Source organism: Anoplolepis gracilipes, chromosome 5 (assembly GCF_047496725.1).
Source record: "Anoplolepis gracilipes chromosome 5, ASM4749672v1, whole genome shotgun sequence".
Lineage (NCBI taxonomy): Eukaryota > Metazoa > Arthropoda > Insecta > Hymenoptera > Formicidae > Anoplolepis > Anoplolepis gracilipes.
Genome location: NC_132974.1, coordinates 9,796,143 through 9,820,758, shown reverse-complemented (window position 1 = coordinate 9,820,758; position 24,616 = coordinate 9,796,143). Strand labels below are relative to the sequence as shown.

At 35.9% G+C, this 24,616-nt stretch overlaps 1 protein-coding gene across 2 annotated transcripts in view; it reads right to left on the bottom strand.

Moving 5' to 3' along the window:
- The window catches only part of LOC140666242 (zinc finger protein rotund), a 151,967-nt gene extending 132,851 nt beyond the window's left edge, over nucleotides 1–19,116 (bottom strand). For both annotated transcript variants that reach the window (XM_072893198.1, XM_072893199.1), the window contains exon 1: nucleotides 17,218–19,116. In XM_072893198.1, the coding sequence (XP_072749299.1) occupies nucleotides 17,218–17,394 (177 nt within the window). In that variant the 5' untranslated portion in view covers nucleotides 17,395–19,116. The remainder of the gene's footprint in view (nucleotides 1–17,217) is intronic.
- Between the last annotated feature and the right edge of the window lie 5,500 nt (nucleotides 19,117–24,616).

The following is a 24,616-nucleotide window of genomic DNA, read 5'->3' as shown; positions in this document are numbered from 1 at the left end:
GGCGAGAGTCATAACTGTCGGTCGGTGCCCAGTGGCGTGGATGTTCTCTAAATAGGAGACAAACTGCTCCACCTTCGCCTCACGCTATCTCCTCTCTGTCCCGTCTTTCTCTTTCCCTCCCGCTTTATCCTCTGACCGAGCCACTCTTTCATCGAATAAAAATACTGTATTCTAGTAATGGCTATCCACCAGCTTTTCTCTCTTCATCAATCTAACATGCTTTCCTTCGTTGCCATTTTTCCTACAGATTTGACATTTCGATCACGTGGCATCTCGAAAAGATTTGAAAGCTATATTATCGATATATTATCGAAATTCGAAATTAGATATATTATCGAAATTCGATAAATTTGACATTAAACAGTTAAAATCCTATTTTAGATCTTAATACTTATGCATTGCACGATTTATAATTAATCGGATTTCGGATACTTAAATGTTGATAAAAAGGACAAGTTTTTTCTGTTTTTTTCTGCAAAACTAGTGTTTTGTTTAATATTTATTTCTTTTTTTTAATGTAAAAGATTTTTTCTTATACACGTGAGTCATTGTTGAAAGGTCACGTGCAAATTAACGTCAACGACGCCGTTTATTCTTGCCCGTCGCATTCTCGCAAGTTCGAAGTAACACCCGATATACTATTTTTCACTATTATAAACGTCGAATAAATATTAAGTAACAAGCATTTAACCGAATAATTAGAAGAGGTCGGAGAAAGGTCCGCAAAAGGTCGCGCAAAGTTAATCGTTAGAACGACAACGCATTGGACCGCAATTCCGGCCGCCTTTAATGATCGACTCACCGCATAGAGAGAGAGAGAGAGAGAGAGAGAGAGAGAGAGAGAGAGAGAGAGAGAGAGAGAGAGAGAGAGAGAGAAAGAGAGAGAGAGAGAGATAATAACTTAAGCTAGAAAAGCATAGTAACGTGATTATATCATAAAAAAATTCTGGCCAATCTGTCATTCAAAATCAATAGCATTTTTTTTCATTTTCTCTTTGAATCACGACAAATTAAATAAAATCAATTAATGTGCCAAAGAATATATATAATAATTATGCATAATATAATATGTGTAATAACTATATAAAATAATTATATCAGGTAAAAATAATTATATTTTTAATTTTATTACAATTAAATTATTATTAAATCATTGAATGATTACTAAATATTTCATATTATACAATTAGATATTCAATTAATTAACAAAACAAAAATTGCAATTTTTCTTACAGTTAATTTTGCGATAGAGAGTGACATTAATCATAGTAATGGATCATGATACAGTGCATTGGGCTGACTCTAATTTGTCTCTAGAGCGGTTTCTTACTAGCATCTTTTCTACCATAGCTCACGCGACAGCTGCAACATGAAGCGGCAATTGCGTTCCTACGCCTGTGCATTTTAAACAGCTTGTTTTATGCGGTCCGAAATGAACTCGAAAAAATCGGCGGGCCCCCTCTTAATGGAGTCGTAACTTCTGAGAGATGCTGCTGTGCCCCGACTGCACTAGAGGCGTATCGCCGAGTGGTAACCGCGCGGGGAAGCGCGCGCGATGGAAGACGCGTCCTGGGTTTCGCAACTTACGTCAGTGACGTGTGTCTTGAAGAAAGAGCCCTTACTCTCTACGGCCGTCTCGCTCGCGCTGCTGGAACAATGCCCCTCACTGTTTTCACTCACGCGGACCATGGTCCGGTCCGTCCTGCTCATCCAGCTAGACGCGATCCGCCAAAAATTCATTTACATATTTTGCGCGCACGCGATGCGAGGTATTACGCGCACTTCTTTCCAAATCATTTTCATACCATTTATGTATCGTTTTTGTTATGTATCGTAATTGTAAATGATATGATTTCTAAGAGAAATTTGTCTAATTATTTGATATTATAACAGCTTTCTATTAGCGTACTAATACTTAAGAAAGTCAGTTATGCCGAATGATATATCTTTCCAATCTTGTCAAATCACCATTATTATTATTAAAATATATAATTAAGAACTGTAATATATGTATATACTGAATAAGATATAGATATTCCTTTTATGCGTGCATTTTTAGCATAATATAACAATTTCGAATTATTACAACTATTTTTTTTATAATGTATATTTGTATGTATAATGTATAAGTTTTATGTTAAAAATAAAAAAAACTGCCGGAATATATTTGGAGAGGAGGGAGAGAAATATATAACGCACAAGAAAGCGAAATGCATCTGATAATGAGTGATACGTGAGAAAAGATGGACGCATCATGAATGTGAAAACGACATCCAAAAATAGAAATTACTGCGAAAAAATTCCATGCATCATTAAAAAACGCATCGAGAGTTCGTGTCTTCAGCAGACATAATCCAAACTGGTTTTGTTGAAACTTGACCTTTAATCCGTCTTTCTATGAGAATCTCCGGGATTACTAATTGAATCCTTTGTTGTTTAGTCTATCGACAGCGGATGTCGCGACGGTACGTTGGACAAAGTGCAGCTCTGTCAAACACATCTGTTTATTTTTAAATTATTTTTTTACTAGGTTCTTATCTCGTAAAATAATTAAATTAAAAAATTTAGCTAAATTATTTTCATCCTTCTGGGTATAAGCAATTGTTCTCAATGTCTCAGTTTATTCTTGGATTCAAGTTAATAAAATATATATCCTTTTCAAATATGAAAAAAGGAAAAATAGAAAAAAAGTAATAGCATAAAAGTTTTTATCTTTTTAAATGACTTAACATTAAAACATTAAAAAATGAGAACATTTCTCTCTCTTCCCCGAAATGATGTATATTATTTAAAAAAATATATTATAAAATAAATATAATCAGTTTTCGATTTTCGCGGTATCATATCTCGATAATATTTTATGACAGAACCCACGAAATCCTAGACGTATTATATTTGCACCATCAATTGTATAATTTTTTTTTTAAAACGCGATGTAATTGATAATTCCAAAAAATATATATTTATCAAGCTTTTAACTACAGAGATGAAGTAGAGATTAAATAATCTCGCCATGCACGTCGAAATGTGCTCGTCGCCATTAACGGTTCCCGGCTTTAATAAAAAAAAAAAAAAAAAAAAAAAAAAGAAGAAAGAATGTGTGCACGTATAGGTTGTAACGCGCTCCTCGCTTATGCGCTCTAAAATTAACATCGCGCAGCCGTAGCGAGGTATCGGCGATCGATTTTCCGCATAGTTGCATCGACATGGTAAGAAAAAAAGAGAATTTAAAATAAGGGCTGGATAATACAAAACAAAAGGCGGGGAACAAAGTGTGCCAAGAAGTGTCGGTGCGCGCGTGCAACGACACTAATCCGACCTTTGGCGCGAGGAAGGACGAGCAGTCGCATGTAAAAAATGCAACCGAGGCGACCTATTCCAGCGTGAAACTAATGCAACCTCGACGAGCAGAAACGCCTCGCGTTCTAGCTGGAAAAAGTCAACGTGACGAGAGCCGTTGCTGCGGTGTATCAATTTTCAGATTACAATGAAACAACCTCCCGCTCTCGCGTGCTTCTTTTTTTTTTCCTCTCTCTTTCTTTCCGGAAAAAAACCCGCATATATCGATCGCGATACTTTTTAATGCATTTTTTTAAATGCATTTACACGTTATTTCTCTTGGGTCTCGTTTTATACTTTTTACGCGCCTACGCCTGTTTTTCCCGCATTTTATTCGCTATTCCAACCAAGTAAGCGAAAAGTTATGTTACGACTACACATAAATTATATATCATATTGCTTTTGCATTGCGAATTTTTATTATCGATATATATGTATGTAAACTATAGAATATGCATGATAATTTTCTTTTGGAAAATTGCTACTTGTTTCCCTTAATCTATATTTTAAAAATGCCGAATAAAATACTAGATATTAGTGAGAAAAACGCGCAATAAATTGTTCCAAACCAGTGCATACTTTTTCTACTTAAGTGAAAATCTAATATGTGAACGTGACTCGAGTGTATGTACATACGTGTTTTCCGCTCCGAGATCGTAGCAGACACGCGCTTATATTGACGTACCTACTAGCGCCATGCTACGACGAAACTCAGAACCGTTTTGACGTTTCTCCAAGCATCGAGGCTTGGATGGTACAGACTCTTTCGCAGCGCGGAACACCCGTCGTTTTCTTCAGCCTAATCTCGCAAAATCTACATATTTGTCAGAAGAATGTTCAAAGTCGCACGCGTCTCAATCCGTGTAAATGAGAAAAAAAACTTTCTATTCTATAAAAATATTTTTATAAAAAAATCTCCTTTTTATTTGTATTATGTATTAGATTTTAAAGAATAAAGTATAGAATTGTCAGCGCGCGATAAAAACTATATTTCGACCATTGAGTATTTTTTTTCTACTTAATAAAATGCTTTCACAATAGGTATAAATTTCAAATTTAACTATTATGCTGCAAAAAATTATAATATACTTATTCGTAGCAGAATGGTTCAAGTCGCAGACATCAACATTTAGTTAAATTTGAAACAGTACGAGAATCATTGGTTCATAATTATATTGTTGTTGCTATAATTTCCGAATATACAAGAACGATAATAAAACGAAACGGTAATAAGAATGACAATAAAATGAACATACTAAATGTTTCCAGAATTCAGAATTTTTTTACACAAAATTACGCGCATCGTAATTAACTCTTTTATTTTTCTGTTTTCTTGCTGTCGCGCGTATACAAACCATTAATGTTAATCAGTCACGCAAAACGTAAACTTTTTGACCCAAGTTACGGCGATTACAAGCCAAAAAAGTTACGATCATAATATAGTCACGATCACGAAAAATTATGTGTCCCTCCGTGCTCTGTAATTATACTTGCAAACGAGATTTTTCCAAAGCTAAATGAGTCGCTTAATTCGCGGTGACCGTGACATTTGCATACGTGGGACTTTTGGAAACGTCAAATAAAGAAAGATGTAATAATATCTCTCTAGAAAAAAAATTCGCGCGCGATATATAATATTAAAATAAATTACCAAAAAATAATTCACCAATACATTCCTATTACTGCATTTATATCTTTTAATCTTTATTGCTTAAAATTTATTTCTAAAGAAAATATTTGTTACGAAGAGAATATGGCCACTATTATATATATTATATATTTTACTAATACTGCCAGACTTAATTATCTTGATCAGTTTTTGACATCGATACTTGTCCAAAAATAATCGTGCAATAACTTAATAAATTTAAGCGCATTCCTAATTTAGACATGTGAAAGAAATTAGGGAAAACTTATTGTTATGTCAAGAGTCGCACCGCGTAGGCAAGCGAAACGGACGTGTATGTATATATATATATATATATATATATATATATATATATATATATTTATGTACAAGTAAGTGCATGCTTGCTTATCAAGCGATATCGGATATCTAAATCTCGCCGACTTATCTGAAATCTCAACAACTGCTCGCGCGACTCGAGGCCCCAGATCCGCGTTTCAGCGCATGACCGCCGGTTTGTTTTACCTGGACCGTACACGACGGTGTATGTAGATAAGGCAGATGTTACAGCAAAGATTATCAGCGGACACTGTTGACACTTAACAGGGTCCAATTAAAGCCATTACACGATTAATTGTCTAATTAATTTATACCTAGCCTTGCTCTGAATTGTAACCTCGCCGAATCGATCTGAATCGTACGGTAAAGCTTGTTAGTTTCTATCTTAAGAGTTACAGCGGAAAAACGTGAAAATATAAAATTATTTCCACACAGGTAATAGTTTGTTATGAAAATTAAAATTAAATAAATTTTATCTCTTTAAACAATGTTATAAAAAGATTAATTCTTGAATGTCGATGTCTATTGCGATTATTAAAAAGGAAGACTGTCGCGAAAATAATTCTGGCGTTTGGTGGTTCGTTTCGAAGTTGAAGAATTTAAAATGAAACTCTCTCTCTCTCTCTCTCTCTCTCTCTCTCTCTCTCTCTCTCTCTTTCTCTCTGTTATTTTCCCCACATTATTTGAGAGACACGTTGAAAAGTTATTAGACAGTCTGTGCGAAAAATTCCAACGCTCGATAGTAATTTGCGACAGTCCGTAATCACGTTTCACGGTGGATTTCGCGATGAGTGACGGCACGATCGCTGTACAAACATTCTGATCTTTATTCATGGGGGCTCCTGTGGTCGCTATTCGCCATTGTTCAAACGTTCGCGGATCGCACGATATGTCGGTCGTGTAATACGCACAAGTACATGCGCGATATATACGTGTGTCTTTTCGTTTCTTGCGAAAGATACGGCCGTGAGAGACAGAATCACGGAACTCGCTATTACACGCCGTACTATGTATCGCGTCGGATAGAAGCGGCAATTATCAAACCATCCGTGGACACGCGATGAGTCCTGATAATTTGAAATTTACACCTTCCGGTGGATTGAAATTAAAACACTACCGAGCGCGATCTTTTCGCACGGACACGCATTTTATATTAACTTGACTTTACGTATACATGTGCATTTATTTATTTAAATATATTTATTTAAAAATAAAAAGAATATATAGATAAATATGTATATAATATATATATACATATAAATAAATAAAAGTAAAAAAAATGAAATTTTAGAGAAACGTATGTCGACTAAAATTACGTGGATAAAATTGGACGAATCATCGATTACGAGATTTTTATAAAACTTGAAACAATTTTAATTGCCGTCGATCGAAATTTATATCAAACATTTGTAGCTTTTAACACGTATATTTTTAAAATTTTAAATTTTAACAAATCCCAGCAAAGAAAGAATTAAATATAAAAAATAGTTTTATTTTAAAAAATATATATGTATATGCGTAATATAAGTTATCGAAAGCTTACATCAAATATTATAAATATATATGATGTTATGAGACGTGTTTACTAACGAATTTGGCGTATTTATCTTACATCGAATGTATTCAATCACTATAATATAAATTGATTGCATAATAAGAAAAATATTCTGTTAATCAACACTATTCATAAATAACTTTGTACGAATTTATCTAGAGTCTCTGTTAAAATATACATGTTTTCACTATAATCATACTTTGATCTTTCAGTTACATATATCACGAATTGCAATAAGTTAGCAATCATCTCACAGTAATGCTAATCTGCAATTGCTCGCACGACTAGTTCCACATTCGTTTGACACATACTTTATCGCTCTTTTATCTTGACGCCTTCTTTCACGTTGATAAAACATTCACGTTCGATTCGTGTTCCATTCTCTTGCGTCCATTTATTTCCTGAATCTAAATTATACTAACCCGTCAAAAATCGTCCTAATGGATGGCTACGTTATTATTCGCGAAGATTTATGTAGTGACTAAAGTCGAAAATGTCACGCGGACGCTCTATTTGATACCTACAGTCAAAAGTTAATTTTGTGTTTTTCATGTAACATAAGCGGATAGATAAAAGAGCTTAAAGCTCATAAATTTGTATCTATTACTTCCTCTCTAACAATAAGTTATAAATAATAATGTATCATAGAGAATAATACATAATACCTTCCTGCATCTACATCTTTTACATATTTGTAGATTTCTGATTTTACATAATCTTATTATTGTAGAAAATTTCAAATGTGCAAGCATACAATCAAATCTTATGAATTGGCAAGATATAGCATTTTCTTTCAGTTGAACCTTAAAATGATCAAATTTTCCTTTTAAAAGATTCCTTTGAAAATCATGATACGTAAAATGTTGCATGGTTGGACTCTAAGAATTTTTCCTATGTCGGTATTAATAACCACGAAACGACATTGAGGATGTTTTATTGGCACATTATCTTTCCTTCTATGTATATCTATCAATATTAAATTTCTTTTATATCATGAAAATTATTTTTATTCTATCAATAATTTAAATCCCTCCACATAGTCGTTAAGATTTTTTTTGTTTACTTAAATTATGATAATAATGAATTTTTTGGTCTCATGATAACCCTAAACGTAATAAAAGAACTAATATAATAATTCAATCATTGTTACTAAAAATGACTTCAAGAATTAAGACAATAAATATTTTAGGTATTTTTATATATATAAACATATAATATTATACATATTAATATTACATATATAATAAATGGTATAATATTAACGTCTGATAGTATTAGCTTTTATATAAAAATGTTTCAAGTTTATAAAAAGAGAGAGGTATACTTTGACAAATTAACAGACGCTCCAAATCGATTTCAGTAAAAATTTAATTAAAGACGCTACTTTCATGTAAATTTTTAAATTTTAACGTTAAATACCTCAAATATCGCCTTCCTACTACAAGTCTTTAAAGAAGCTAATAAAATTGAGAAATTATTGTATATTTTGACGAGAGAGAATTATTTCATTTAAATCATTCTATTCGGAAATGCATGAAACTTTTCCTCGAATTTGAGCCCTTCGACTAAGAAGTTCGAAGGGTGCGAGTGCATCCCCTCACCGATACCTAGCGGTAGAATGGCGGCGTCTAGATTCGCGTGGTGGCAGCGCGGGATTTTCACAGACCGGTATATGTACATACGTAGATGCACATAGACGCGCGTGTGTGTTTGCGTGCAAAAGGCAGTAACCCTCAAGGTAAGGCGAAATGCCACCTGGCAGGTTTTTGCGACGTTGCGCGCGAGATGCGATATTGTTTTTGCCCTCTCTCGACCGAGCCCGAGCGGAGGAGCTGCCTTTAGCTTCTGCCCCCCTCGTTCCTATCCTCTTTCCTCCTCCGAGTCCCCACTTCCGGTGTGGGTAGGATCCGGTAGCCAATAGGAGGTGGGTACCACGCCTCCCCCACCCACGCGCACCTGCGTGTACACCCGCCAATCGGAGGACGAACTACCTGGAGAACCGAGTCACCGCAATATGAGAGTGAGAGAAAGACGAAACGAGAAAGAGAGAGGGAGAAAGAGAGAGAGAGAGAGAGAGAGAGAGAGAGAGAGAGAGAGAGAGAGAGAAAGAGAGAGAGAGAGAGCGAGAAAGACGGATGTAATGGCGGATGTGCGAGCAAGAGGAGGGTAAGAATGGAGAAAGGAGAGAGGGAGAAAGAGAGATAGAGAGAGAGAGTAAGAGAGAAGGATGCATCGCGACGGTCTCCGCCGCATCACTTGGACGCGCACGCTCCGATCGCACCTTCCTCTCTTCTTTTCTTCCGTTCCTCCCTCCCGCCCGTCGGCTGCTATTGCTCGATGCATTCTCCTTCTTGTTGTTCTTCTTCTCCCTGCCGCAGCCGCCCTCCGTCACTCCTCGTTTCCCTTCTTTTGCCTCTTTGTGCCGAGGATCCGAGACTTCTTCGATAGGCCACGTAGGTGCGCGCCCGTTCGTTTCTTCCCTTTTGCCGTTAATTTTCTTTGCGCGCGGCCGCGTTTTTGCGCGCGGCCGCTCCATTATCACTGAATTCTTCTTTCGGCGATATTTCGAGCTGTTTATCGGCCGTAATGGCCACGACCTCGAGCGCTTCTCCCTTTCAGCGAAACCGAACCCTTTCATCCACCGCAACATCGCGGCAGATTTCCCGTCGCACCGTTTATCGTCATTTCGATTCGGACTTTTAACCGTAACAAAACTGAAACTGCTACCAAATATGTTCAATGCGTGTGATCATGCGAACTGATGTTTGATTAAGTCGCGAATGCATGTTAATAAAAAAAAAAAAAAATGATTTCAAAAAATAAACTCCATTTATTATAAACACACTCAATTTATACGTATAAATTTTTCTGTCTTATTTAAATTCGCAATTGTCATCTTATAAACTACTGTCGTATCGCTTGCATATATCGACTCGATGTCTCACATCGTTCTGAGATGCAAGTGTCATTTGCCTTGAACTTAGATGGGACTATGGTGTGCGATAGGCGAAGTACCAGTCATGCATCGCTCGAGCCATTTTTGCAATCAAGGATCGCGCAAAAGAGTCCTTGGGCCCCCCAAGTTTGGAAAGCCGCCTGGATCAAGAAGCAACCATTTACGGATGCCTGATGGCCAATGGTTGTTTTCAACTTGAAAATCCTACGCGAGACTCGACACTTATCAGGTCGTATACCCGCAAGTTCAAGCACTGACATTTCAAATTATCAATCGACACTTGAGCCATCATTTTGTTGTAATATACATAGAGTATATCGGAAAAGAAAAAACAAATCTGAACAAAGTTTCTCACAGAGCTAAATTTTTATCAAACAAATGTATCGTTCGAGAAAACAGATGTACGATAACAATAAAGATAAATTTGAAATATAGTATCTATAAAAGAAACAATTTACATAATTTTCGAGAGCATAATATAAAGTTAATGAAAATTTTCCAGTAATGATGGACTAAGAATAAGCCTTTTGTAATATTTTTTTTTGTCGTAGAATTAATGACCATTATAAAATCTTTAAAAAATAATATATGTGTAGCTATATAATTAATTTATTAAAATAAGAGATCTGCATTTAATATAGAGTAATATCATATTTATCATAGAAAAAATCTCACGATATATCAACTCTATCACAGCGATGTTAGAATAGCTTAACCACGGCATGTCGTTTCCGTCTGTCCTTAAATTCGCGTAAAACAAATTTTTACAACTCATTTGCACAAGAGACCTCCTTCCGTGCGTTTTCGACTCGCCAGTAATACAATGTTTTTCTTACTTGAACGAGCCGCCCCCTCGTAACGGTCAGTGGATTCCCCAAGCGGAAAAATCAACACGGCCAGTTAATTTCATTCCGAATTATGAGAATCGAGCCAACGATCCTGATTATTTCCTTTCGCGGCACGCATGAATCTCGCGATCTTTTTGAGAAAAAAGATATTCTTGAAACGCAAAATATTGTAAAGGCAAATCTGTTGTAATTAAAAATAATAAGTATTTTTATTATTATTTTTATTATATTACTATAATTTTTCAAAGTATCAACTTGACAAGAAAAGTATATAAAAACATATGACAGATTTTTATATTTCGCCAAAGACGTTGAAAAATGATTGTCGATATATACAAGACGTCAGTATTATTATTATTATTATTATTATTATTATTATTATTATAAAAATATCAATCATTTATGAATAAATCTCGTCAAATATACTATAAATTAAATAGATATTGTATAGTAAAATTGACATATGAATGATTCACTTATAATATTTTACAATGTAATTTGACAGTTATATATTCATTTTTATAACAAATATTTCTTTTTATAAGAATATTTAGAATATTGAGGAACCAAGTGATTAAAATTAAAATAATAAATATTTTTTCTCTCTCTCTCTCTCTTTTTTTACATAAAATAACAGTGATTTGCTACATTTAAGGATGTACGATCATTCGCGATAATGTGACTGTTACGCTCAATCTACAAAGAACGAACCGCGGTACTTATGGTCGCTACGTGGAAAAGTGGTGAGGCAGGACGAAGGGGAAATCGGTTGCACGTTACACTTTCAGCGCGTTTTTACTAGAACGAGAGGAGCCAATGAAGTTCTCTTTCGTTCGGTCTTTATGGAACCATCTCCGTTTCCACGTTCGAGCCGACAAGAAATATAAACCACCGTCGCGCTGCCGCTAGCGCCGAACACACCAACCGATACTTTTTCATCCTATTCGCGTTTATTCCCGGCAAAATCATTCGACAGACAATTCCAATGAATGACCAATCGAAGCACGTAAAATTACAACACAAAGTTTCAAGCAAAATCTAGCATATTAGAAGAAGCACCGTGAAAATTTGAAAACAATTGCTATACTCTCTCTCTCTCTCTCTCTTTCTCTTTCAATATTTAACAGATTCATTCATCAATAAAAAAATTCATAAAACATATTAAAAAGAGAATTTAAAAGTTTACTATTACTAATAATAAAGTAAGATTTAAATTAATAATATTTTAATAGTCAGAAATAATTTCCAAGTATGAGAATCTCTTAAACGTATACACAATTTAATGTGTAATTATACATATTATTTTTAAATTATTTTATAATATTTTGCAATATTTTTACGTACATAATTTTAGTTTGTAAAATCTTTCATGTGTATAGACAGTGTATATATTGAGAATATAAAAGTATATTGAAAATATATTGCAAATATTATAATATATATAAGATATTGAGATAAGTAACACGCGAGCCCGCTGGAGATGATTAACGTCGTTTAGGTCTACCGAGGGTATAGGATGCGTAAATCTACGTCACCAGCATGCAAAGTTTAAGAATTTTCTTGCTTCGCATTTCCCAACAGAGAAAAAAGAGCGGTGCTCAAGTCAAAGTGAAAGGGTTCAGTCAAACTTACGTAGCATTTTCAGGAAGAAAGATAATAAATGTACGCATCGATGCATTCCCAAGAGGGGGATGCTTAGCTATCGATGGGAGGTATTATCATAAACACGTGAGAAACCCAAATTGACTTCCAGATCGCGGCGGTGATTTCCCCGGAGGGAGAGATAATTAGTCACGGCCCCGTGGCTCTCCCGCACATATGCCGTAATTATTTTTATAATCAGCTGTCGTCGCGCTTTCCTGGTAATCTTCGCATCGAATGCGCGAGCTTGCAGTAATTATTGCGGGAAAATGTAAAAGAACGCGGGGCCAACAAAGAGGGCCTCGTAGGAGAGCCTCGTGTACGGGACATATAATATACATAATTAAAAGAGGATCTAGTAATTGTCGAGGCAATTACACGTTGCGCGCGCGATATTAATTTGCGCGGCCATTAATTTAGCGACCGGCACTTCAGGAAAATCTATTCCGTGCACGTCGAACGTGAAAGTCGTCCGATTGGTGACTCCCGGCAAAAAATCGCTCGATGGCTCGATAATTATTGGTAATAACGTAGGTTCATTAAATCATGGAATAAAATCTTTTTCGAGAATTTTTTTTGGATTTTATAGTTAATCATGTGTATGGAGATTATCTATATTATCTAACCGCGTGTTTACATTTTAGAGTATTAAATTCGATTTATATCAATCTATTAAGTATATTAGACTTTCACGTAACATATGATTAAATAATTTAATGTAGATTAGTATAGCACAAAGAGAATATTAATAATTTTTAATTTGTTCTTCATATGATTCGTTAAGCGTGTAAACATATAATTAAATAAAATATTGAGCACAAGTGTCTGTTATAAAATTTCTGCGAAAAAATACAAATGATTTAACATTATATATCTGCAGGTATATTTTTTTATTATGTACATTGTACGTGTACATATAGACATTTATCATATGATATCTAGTATTATTATCTAATTTTAATTGTTTTAATAAGATTTAAAAAGACAAGCATATAAAAATCAAGAAACTGCTTCTGTCACATACACGCGCGAGATTTTCAATTTTACCATTTCCTATTATTTGATTACATTGATCATTCGCGACGTGATACACGATTCAATAAAATATATATTAATTATAAAAAAGAATAATGAAATATAGTATAAATAATATGTGCAATAGAAATATACTAATAAACAAAGATAGCGATACATTTGTAAGAATAATGTAAATAAATCATAATTGCACAAAGAATTAGCGCATTCTATGTATATCAGATGACTAATTGCTAGAAATTATGATCGAACCTAGATCTTAATCGCTCGTTAGTGGATACCGAGTCGTCAACACTCTGTCTAATTGCCATCATTAATTATTAACGGTCACGTTAAGTAAGTATTAAACGATTATACGTAACATTGAAAAAAGCTTAGCATTTTATTGCACGGGATTTTATAGTGATATCAGCCAAATTAACCGCGTTTTCGCGAAGAAAAATTTTGAGAAAATTCAATTGTTTGTGTAAAATTGCACATAGAAATTTTATCCGAGAGCGACAATTGTGAATATATGATTGCAATTCGTAAAGACTTTATTCTATGATTTCACGGTTCACAAGTGGTGCAAATTGAGAAGAATGATAAAATCATATAAAGCATACGCATAATGATATCGCTTGGGGCGCCGAAGGTAATTGACTATCATCTGCGAAAAACCAGTCAAAGTCATATGCTGTCAAAATCGAATTACATTCACGCATGATTGCGCATTACGTCCATTAACATTATTATACCCGTTCATGACCGAAAAAATATCGCCATCAAAAGGGAAGGAAGAGAGAGAGAGAACGAGTACACACAAAGATATCATAATGCTTGAAACACAAATGAACATATGCGGTGTTATTTTCACAAAGCGGTGTTTTTTTTTTAACCAAAGCTTTTCTATATGTATATTTCAGGTTTATTGGATATTAATAAATGATTATCTTCGTGCAAAGAAACTTTTGTAATAACATACTTGAAAGTTTTCGTTGATATAAACGACATTTGTTATAGTTCCTAGACCACTTGATAATACGTTCAGGTTTTTTACGAGCGAATCATTTTCACAGGTTGACACGCCAAATTACTTTCTTGTCGATTTAGTCGCGGCACGGGTTCGTCAGTTTTTCTTGTTCTATTTACGATGTTTATAAGAAAATGCATGAAACAAATCGAAAGATTAACGCGATAATTCATTATAACCGTAGCTGGAAGCAAGGCGGAGAAACGAGATAAATTATGAAATAAAATAAATGGAGGACCAAATATTAAATTAAAATTTACATTTAATTTCGACCTAACCTTTGCAGATTCTCTTTAGGAAGTAGTATGATTCTATTTCGTGTCATTATATACCTTTTGATTTGATTGACGACTTTTACGATCTCGCCGTTCGCCGTCGGTATATACTATAAAATTGCAGCTTTAAAGTGTTCAAATGTTGCAGCCAACAAGTTTATTTAAAAAAATTCTCGCGTTTGTATTCATTGTGAAATAATACGTGTACCATTTTATTACAATTAAAAAATTTTAAATTTATTAAAATTAAAAATTTATTGTAATTAAAAAATATTGATTATAAGAGTTAAGAATTATTCAACAAAGTACACACATTATTCAAGGCGTCATTAATCAAAATAAGTTTCGTAGTAAAAATATCTTAAGAAGTATGGTTTTAATATATTATACACACGCATGATTGTATTATACATATATTCGTACATTCAAAGTAAACGATACGTGGAAATGTAACGTGTGACGTGAATAAGATAATTTTCCTTTGAAATATCAAGTTCATTGCCATCGTGCGATTATCCAGGTATTAATCTTCATCTGCGAGCACTTACGATGTTATTATTGTACAGGCTATGAGTATAATCAACGTCGCAAAAAAAAAGGTCGCAAAAGAAGAAGTTATTCCAAGTTTTTATACACACAACAACAATATTAAAGACGGAATTTATCATATCGAGTAATTGATCATCGAGATAATATATTTGTTTTGTTCTGAAATGAAAATGCAAAAAACCTATTTGGAATTAGATCGTTAATGATAAATTATTTCTTTGCTACACATCAAACTCTATTGTCAAGTGCAAAACTAATTTGTCACGCAATTAACATTAATCTCATAAATAATGTCATATAGTTGCATATAGTTCTCCTCTTGCACATACTAAATAATATTGCTTTTTTTCAATGATGATTTAATGATTCGAGATGCAGCATTACCATGCGCAAACATTGTTGCTTTGTCGTGGACGTGATGTATAAAATGTGTGTGTGAGATGAATAATAGTGCAATAGATAATATACAAATGATTAGATGAGATAATCCGTACTATCTCGCATTAAATATTCAACTTTTTAAAGAGAAATAGAGCGAATATTTTATTCTATAGCTATTATTCTTAAATACATTTCTAAGCTTTTTAAAACTCATACATGGAATGTAAATTTCAATAAATTTTGTGCATAATTTAGACTTTTAAAAGTATCTTTTCTCAAAATCAAAACAATTTTTCTTGAAATAATTTTTCACTGTGGGAATGATAAATTATTTATCAATTACACTGGCTTTGTTTTACACCATAAACCATAGTACACAGCACGTGCAAATTTATATATATGGAAATTTTTGTACGATAATCGAAAAAAAAAATCTAACGCGAATTATCGCGAAAGCTGATATAAAACCAGTTTATGTGTACATTCTTCAATAGAATCGAAAGAATTTTTGTTTACATTCCTAAGGTTCTCAGGAAAAGGTGGTAACATTTCGCCTCGTTTATCCGTCGTCGTATAAATGTCAGAAAGGAGAAATACCGCACCGCTCGTGAGCTTACGGTCAGCAACAATCTGGCCGGAAAGTAAACGCGGTATCATAAGCACCAGCAACAATAACCAAAATAAACTACTCTTCATCATATATGACAAAGCATGATATTGTACAATAAATATTTTTTGAAAAATGATAAAAGATTCATAATGATATTACGTATCCTAGAACTTTATAAAAATACATTATATAATAATTTTTTATTATCTTTATTATAAGCAAATATTTGATAAAATGTTACTGCAAATTTATCGTAAATTTTCAATTTTCAAAACAATGATATATTATTTGTATTAAATCGCTTTTGTAAAAATAAAATTTACTCATTAAAATTCAGTTTCATTAAATTTAAAAAGAGATTTATTTTACTTACTTAATTTTTTTTTATTCACAATATTTCGCAAAAATATTTATCATTATAATTAAGTAATTAAATTAAGTAATTGATCTCGAAATTTTCTATAAAAAAATTGTTATTAAAAAGAGAATTATTATAAAAATTTAAAATACAGTAAAAACGAGATAGTCTCTTTATATACATTTTTCTTTAATTTTTTTATTATAATTTATTTAATAATTCAATTGTTTTATAATTCACCTAGGTGAATTTAAAATTCCAAAATTGCAAATTATTCAATTTTTATTTTGTATTATCTATATATTCGCGTATATACATATATCTGACTTCAAGATTTCGCATTTCGAGCCACGCGAATTAAATATTAACTTTAAACTTTAAAGACTTGTGAATCCAGTTTCGTGTTCTTAACGTATATTTATCATCAAGCGTGCCAGGAGTAAGATCTTCATCTCATGTTGACATTGCACGCGATCTTTATATTCGACGAACGAAATTGGGAGTCAAACGACTTAAACGCATTTAAATATACGATATAAAATATAGGGTTAAACAATTAGAAATCTAGCTTATATCAAGATACCTCGAGAAATCTTGAATTCAGAAACTATTGTGAAATTGTGAAATTGCGGAGATTAGAATCAGAGAGCCGTAATACGAGCATAGGGACGAAAGCATTATATATCGCTTACCTTGCTCTGGACGTAGTCGAGGGCAAGCATGCAGTCGGAGTATCCACTCTCAGTCTTGATTGTGGTGGCACCCTGGCCGGGCCCGGTCGAACAGAATCCGGAACCCACAACGCCGACAGGCCCGCCAAGGCCAGCTGCCGCAGCGGCCGCGACGCTGTCCCGGTACCACGGATACATGAGTTAATCTTGCAAAGAAAAACACTATATTTCCCGAGTCTTCTCACAAACTTTGTCCGTCCCTCGTTCCGAGCGGATTCGACACTTTCGTCAGACACGTCACGTTTTTTTCTCTCTGTGTGTGTATATATATATATCCTCTTGTCTTCTCAATTTTTTCCCGACAATGTACGCGACGCACGCATACGATGCACCTCGCAGGCGATGATATCACTGCACCGCGTACAACGCGATATAGTCGCGATATCGCGCGCGGCCACCGCGCTCGCGCACTAACGATCGCGTTCTCCGTTCGTCTGGCGAGAGCTTTGCCGAGAATCGCGCGTGCAGAGGACGATCACTGGGTATACTTCGCGTACCTACCTACCTACCGATACAACCGACAAACTCTCGGTCCGGTCACACCGCGAACGGAAGTCGCGTGCCGCGCGTTCCTCCTCGGAGCCGAGAGCGTCCGACCCGTCCTCGTCGCACGGTCATCGACGTCGCCGCTCGTGCTACTCGCTGCTCGTCCGAGCGTGAACACGTCCGATACCGCACTGCGTCGTCGAACACGCAGCGTCTTCTTGAGCGTCCCTCGCGATATTAAACGTAAACACAACGCGTCGAGCCGGCACGACCTTGCGTCAAGATTGTTACTCGAGCCACTCGAGGCTCTATGTGTTTCTTCTGTCTCTTTCTCTCTCTCTTTCTCAGTCGCTGTTTACCTTTTTTTTTCGACACTTTCGTAGAGCGCGTTCCTTTTCGAGGTCGGTGCGATGAAAAAGCTATTCTCTGGTAAAACTCCGATGACTAGATTATACTCTCCTGCGAATTTACGAGTTTTACGACACACACGCACACGCGCACGCACACACGATATAGCCGCGAGCCCGCGCGCACGCGAGCGCGTGTCGCGCGTCCGCTCGCACTCTTGTTTCCGTGCTCTGAAGTAACGCGCGGTATCCTCTCGGAGAGTAAGCCTTTCCTCCCTCCACACGCCAAGATCGTCCGTGACAGATTACGTAGCCGGCTTCGCTCTCTTCACGAAGCATGCGAGATCACGCGTCGATCGTTGACGGCGCGACGTGTGCCATTCCTCGATCTCCTCCTTCCGGCGTTCGATCGATCGAGCGACAACACCTTATCGTTATAGCTCATAATACGGAACTCTTACGCGGAATACTCACTTGTACGAAACATCACAACTAATCCTAATGCCGACGAGCGCGCCCGCGCTTCGGCATCCGCAACCCGATACGAGCGCTCGCGGGTCGCGCCATAATCGCGAACGATGACGTACGACACGAGAGAAAAGCTCGATTGTTATGCGACGGGGGACGCAAACACGCGGAAAATGATTTCTTCTATCACTGTCTTCCCTCGCTCGATTTTCCCTTCTCCTCCTCCGCCTCCCACACTGTGTCTCTCTTTCTCTCTCTCTCTCTCTCTCTCTCTCTCTCTCTCTCTCTCTCTCTCTCTCTCTCTCTTGCTCGCTCTCTCTTTAGCGTCGTCGATAAGCGAATCTTCACTATCGTCGCGAGCGAGAATCGTGGGCTTCGATCATCGCAACTTCTTCGGTTGTCTCGTTCAAAAGCGCGCGCGCCAACCCCCTCGTTTTTTATCCCTACGTGTGACTGTCCGGTCCGGGACGCGTACAAAAAAAAAACGCGGCAATCGCGGCAAAGCCCAGATATCGTGAACCGTGAACCGCGGACGCGGTTTCAGCACTGACGCGGGAGCCGCGATTCGAACGACCGTTCGGCCGTGCTCGGCCGTCTCCGGCCATCCTCGTGTCTGCCCCTCACTGTCCGCCGTCACTTACTCGTGCCGCGCTGCCGCACGCCGATCTAGCGGGGGAAGAGCGGCCTGCCGCGGCGAAGGGGTGGAAGAGTGGGGCGACGAAACACACGAGACAAGCGTAAACTCTTTCTCTCTCTCTCTCTCTCTCTCTCTCTTTCCCTTTTGATAATCTCTCTGAATAACTCTGTCTCTCTTTCTCTCTCTCTCTCTCTCTCTCTCTCTCTCTCTCTCTCTCTCTCTCTCTCTCTATCTCTCCCTCTCCCCCTCTCCCTCTCTCCCTCACTTGCCGGACACCAGTGACCAAAGTGGGAGCAACAGCTTCTCTTCTGGAACACAACGCTCTAACGATACCAGTCATTCGGATAGGAAAAATTCCTTCCTATTTTGCAATTTTTAAGAAAAGATTATGTTTATATTGAATTTAAATTAGGTGATAATCATTGATAATTTGATGTAAAGAAACGATTGTGTTGCACTCAACAAGATTTGACATTTAAATTATATGCACATTTGTTTGTTTCCTTTAAAGGAAAGAATGAATTATTTTAAATTATATTAAAATATAAATGCGATTGCAATATTCTCTTATTTTTAATATCATCTTTTGTATTATAAAAATGTTTAAATTCGTGACTTGTCAAATATATTTTAATTATGTAAAAATTATGATGCAAACGGTGAAATACATAACATGTGCATTGAACAATTCTGTATGTTGTATCGCACATCAAAATGTAACGTAATTCATAAGTTGCGATGTCGATGATTATACGGATGGTTTTTCCTCACACATATATACGGTATAACCACCAATTTTCGCGCGAGGAGAAAACAACGTCGCGTCGAAACGATTATTCCCGTACCAACGAACCCTTAAATTCGCAAGTACGCAAAAACCTAGCTGAATCACCGCGCGTCGACCTTGACGAGAGTAAAAATCTCGGATCGTGAACACGGAAGGACGAGATTCTGACCTCTCGCGACCTAATTCCACGGCGTCGTCCTCGGCGTGGAGAAGCTTGGGAAAGGTCGCGAACGCTGTGAAACATCATGCAAAAACCCGCCCCTGAAATGGTTCACGAATTCCGGGGGAATTTCTTCGGGCAGACGCGGAAGGGGGAAAAAACGATTCTAGGATAAAAAGTCATCCATCGAAGGGGTCGGTGAACCCACGCGGATACATTTTAACAAGCTGATGTCCTTTTCCCGTCTGTATCTGCAGCTGGAGCAACAGTCAATTTAGGTGTTTTGCATGCAAATTGCGACTGCTTATTCGAAACTGACATTAGAAGAAGAATGTGTCAAATCAACATACAGATTTCATTAGAGTCTCGTTACATCTTATTTTAATGTAAATATAAAAAATTACGAATCAGATTAGTTGATATTAATGAAAGAATATAATGTCTCGCGGATTTAACGGGTTATGACAAAGTATTTAAAAACAATTCATTCGAATGAAACTCGACTTTCTTTCTAAGCCTACTTGTACTATTACGCTTTACCATTGACCTTGAATCGTATGTCCACTTCGCCAAGTTTGGATAAAAAGAGGAAGAGAGAATGTATGAGAAGCGATGTCGCCAACCCCTGTGGTGGACCAATAAAAGGAGCTATAACCACAAATCTTATCGCCGGAGACGAAGAAAGACTAAAATGGGGTTGATGGTCATGGTTAGAGAGGGTCATGGAACTCTTGGTGTTCCACTTTCTTAAATGCATTCTTAGTAGATTATATTTTCATAGGTCAGTAAAACGAAACGAATTCTTGAAAGGCGATGTCGACGAACGTTGATTTTAAAGAATAAATTAATAATATACATGTATATATAATTTATATTGCAAAATATATAGGACGTCAGAACGATATATATGTATGTATGAGTATGTGCAATCAATTAAAAGACGCAAACTTGCAAGATTAAAAAATATTAATATTTTTCTCATATGCTATTAATTATGTACCCTTATTATAAGATTGTTGCAATTTTATCTCATAAAATTGTAAGAAAAATAAACAATCTCAAATGTATATATATTATTAATCACATAGGTATTGCATTTTATACGTAGAAATTAAATATATAAATTTGATTAAACTTTTTTAAAAAATCTTACAAATTTAAAATAAAGAAGAAAGTTTAACGAGCGTATATTATCAATACATGAAAATATATCTCAATTTCTTTAATGAGTGATACTCTTATCTCACAATCACAGTGAAAATCCAGCGATGTTGTGGGTTCATTCACAGGCCATTAATAGGTACTTTATCCTTCCTTCTCCTTGAAGAAAAGAGCTACGAAAACGCGAGCCACGTTGTCGACCCCCGCGGAGTGCCCCAAAAACAAGCTATAACCACAAATCTTATCGCCGAAGGGAAGGGCGGAGAAGAGAGAAGAAGACCTCAAGGGGGGTTGCTGGTTAGGTTAAAGGGGGAGTTCGTTCCACCTTCCGAGCTACCTAACAAGTAGCTTGTAAGAAGAGCCGTTTCGCCCGGTGATTCGTGCTCGTAGAGCTGCTGCCGCTGCCCCGAGGAAAAACTGCGACACGGTTTTTCGGCCAATGGGGTTCTTCCTCGAAGTTCAAGGCCATTCTCAAAGATAGCTATGGCATAGAGGAGAGGGGAAGCTTTTTTGTTTTCCATGCTCTGGCACTGCTATGAGGGCGACCGACAGACCGACAGACCGACCCCGCTACTGCCCGGCTCTACGTCTCGCTCTTCACTGGCGCCAGACTATTTTTTGACGGTTACTCGTTCCTTTCAGTGACACTTTGGTGAATCTTAATATACATACATTTTTTAGAAGATTAGAATTAAGTTTAGATTAAAAGAATTTCGCATCTGCCGAATCGTGGATCGTTTAAATGATTCATGATTCGTGAACACATTATCGACTAGGTTGGAGACGCGGAGTGTTGCATAAGATGCAAAAAAATAATTAAAGTTGTTATAGCTAATGGACACTAATATAAAATAATAAATATATAATTGAAGTAATATTATAATTAAATACAAATAAAGTTGTTATTAATATATCCTACGATATTAGATTATTGTACGCAATTGCGACAATGTTTGCGGTCGAAAATTCACTGGAACTGGAAGTCTATAATATATGTAACATAAACAATTTCCAGTTCCAGCTGGTCCAAACTGGGAATTTTCAAACGTAAGCAACATGTCGATAATCTCAAAATTTTATATGACCTATCAAACACATTGAAATATAAATCACTCATGTTAATTTCTTCTTTATCTATAATTTTTATATAAATTAGTTTTAGATAAAGTTTAATTATATTTTACAAGTTTGTAATATTATCTTATATTATTATATATTACTATAATAAATTTTGTTATTGTTATTTAAATTAAATAGAAACCATTTCTTCTTATTTTAAATGTTGTGATAAATCAGATTTTTTCATTATTCAAGATATTCGATAAAAGAACGGTTTGACTCATTGTCAGTGGAGAGAATTTTTGATATCCACTCATAAAAAGTAAATTGTAAATGTCTTTAAAAATTCTTCAACGACTTGTTCAATGGCGCCCAGTCGATCGGCCATGTTGTCTTAAATGAGCAAGGCGAAAAGGGACATGGAGGACGGTCCGAAGCAATGTAGCAAGAAATCATGAAACGGAGTAAAAGGATGGAGACAGAGATTAATGAGAAATGAATCTAGCAGAGAAAAGGACGATGGAAGAAGCCCAACTTGAGTCGAAGACCACGACAGCGTGTATAAACGATCTTTTAGTGGATGTGTAACATTGAACAGAATATAAGACAGTTGTTACACAAAATATCTAAAATATCTGAAATATCAGAATTAAATTTTATTAAAATATCATATTAAATTCTTTTATTAAAAATCATATTAAATTATGTAACAATCTCGATAATTTATCGTACGTAAAATCACTTTGAGAGATCTTTTTGTCATTTTTGCGTTCGGAAATGAAAATACTTATAAAAACTGTATATACATATATGTATATCAAAAATATTATAATATAGGAGCAAAACCCGAAATCACTACTTTACAGGAATGAGAAAAAATGGTTTAAAACTCGCATTTGATATATAGGAATACATCTAAATATTTATGTATTTATTTCTATAATTATTAAGTTAATTATCCAGTTTTGTTAAAATGTAAAAGACATATAGAACTTTTATATGTCTTCATATCTCATTGTTTTTTAAATGGGTGATACACTCCTATGTTACGAAATCCTTGATACATATACATGAAGAGTTAAAATATTTATCTATTAGTACAATATTATTCAATATGAATAAATAAATTTACTTCTAAATACATTGCCAAGTTTTTGGAACTTGATAAATTTAAGACGATTACGAAAGTTAATTTTAGTCACAGTTTTCATGTTTCTTTAGGGAGCTTCCAATTTTTACACAAATCGTTGAAATACGGTACTAGTTATAAAAAGAAATGATGACGCGTGAGCCTCTGGCAATCGCAAGCAGACGTAATTCGACCATTTTCATACGGGTTAACGATAACGCTGACCCGTGTTTCGGTTGCAGCGGACCTCATGCATAATTAATTAAATGGATATGCGCTTTCGATTGCAGTCGAGCAGGCACGAGTATACACGAAACGGCCAAGCCTTCCACTCCTCCCAGGGGGTTGGCTCGCTTCATTTAGAAAATGAAATTGCGCGGGGGCGTGCTCCCTTCTCGAAAGCGAACATGCGCACCTCGCTTACCTCATCCCTCACCTAGGTGAGCGGAGGACCAGAGCTTCGATCCTCCACCGTCCGGAGGACTCCTCGTATCGTATATACAGCTTGCGATTCCTCCCCATATATATTACCAGGAAAATGGTGGTGTTTTTTGCATCGTATCGCGACTCGTTACTCTACGCTTTAAAGTGGATCTACTTTGTTTATTGCTGTTTTAATCGGTCGTTTTTCAACGAGATTGTGAAATAATAATTGCAGCACCAACAGCTTTACTTGGAAATGCAATGGCTTGCGACGACATTCTTTCGTATCACGAAAGACGTCACTCTCAGAATGGTTGGATAAAATTTTGCAGCAATTCAGAAGATGTATTTAAATATTCCTTCATTTTAGCTCTATAAAAATCTTTAATTATATAGAAATTTAATTCCAAAATATACTCGTATTATTTCCACCTGTAATGTTACCTTGCGAAATGAGATAAAATATACGCAATTATTGACAAATGTATCACAAATTTCGAATTTATGTAAGAAATACGCACGGGCGATTCGATTCACGTAAATAGCGCGGCATACACAATAGAAATAGATAAGTACAATTTGAATGTGGATTTGGTCATCTAGCGTGATAAGGGTAGCGAGATGGTTGCATTCTAAAATTTCGAGAGAAGGGGTAGATAACCCAGGAGGTGCGGAGAATAGTGGAAAGCAGCCATGCGCGTCT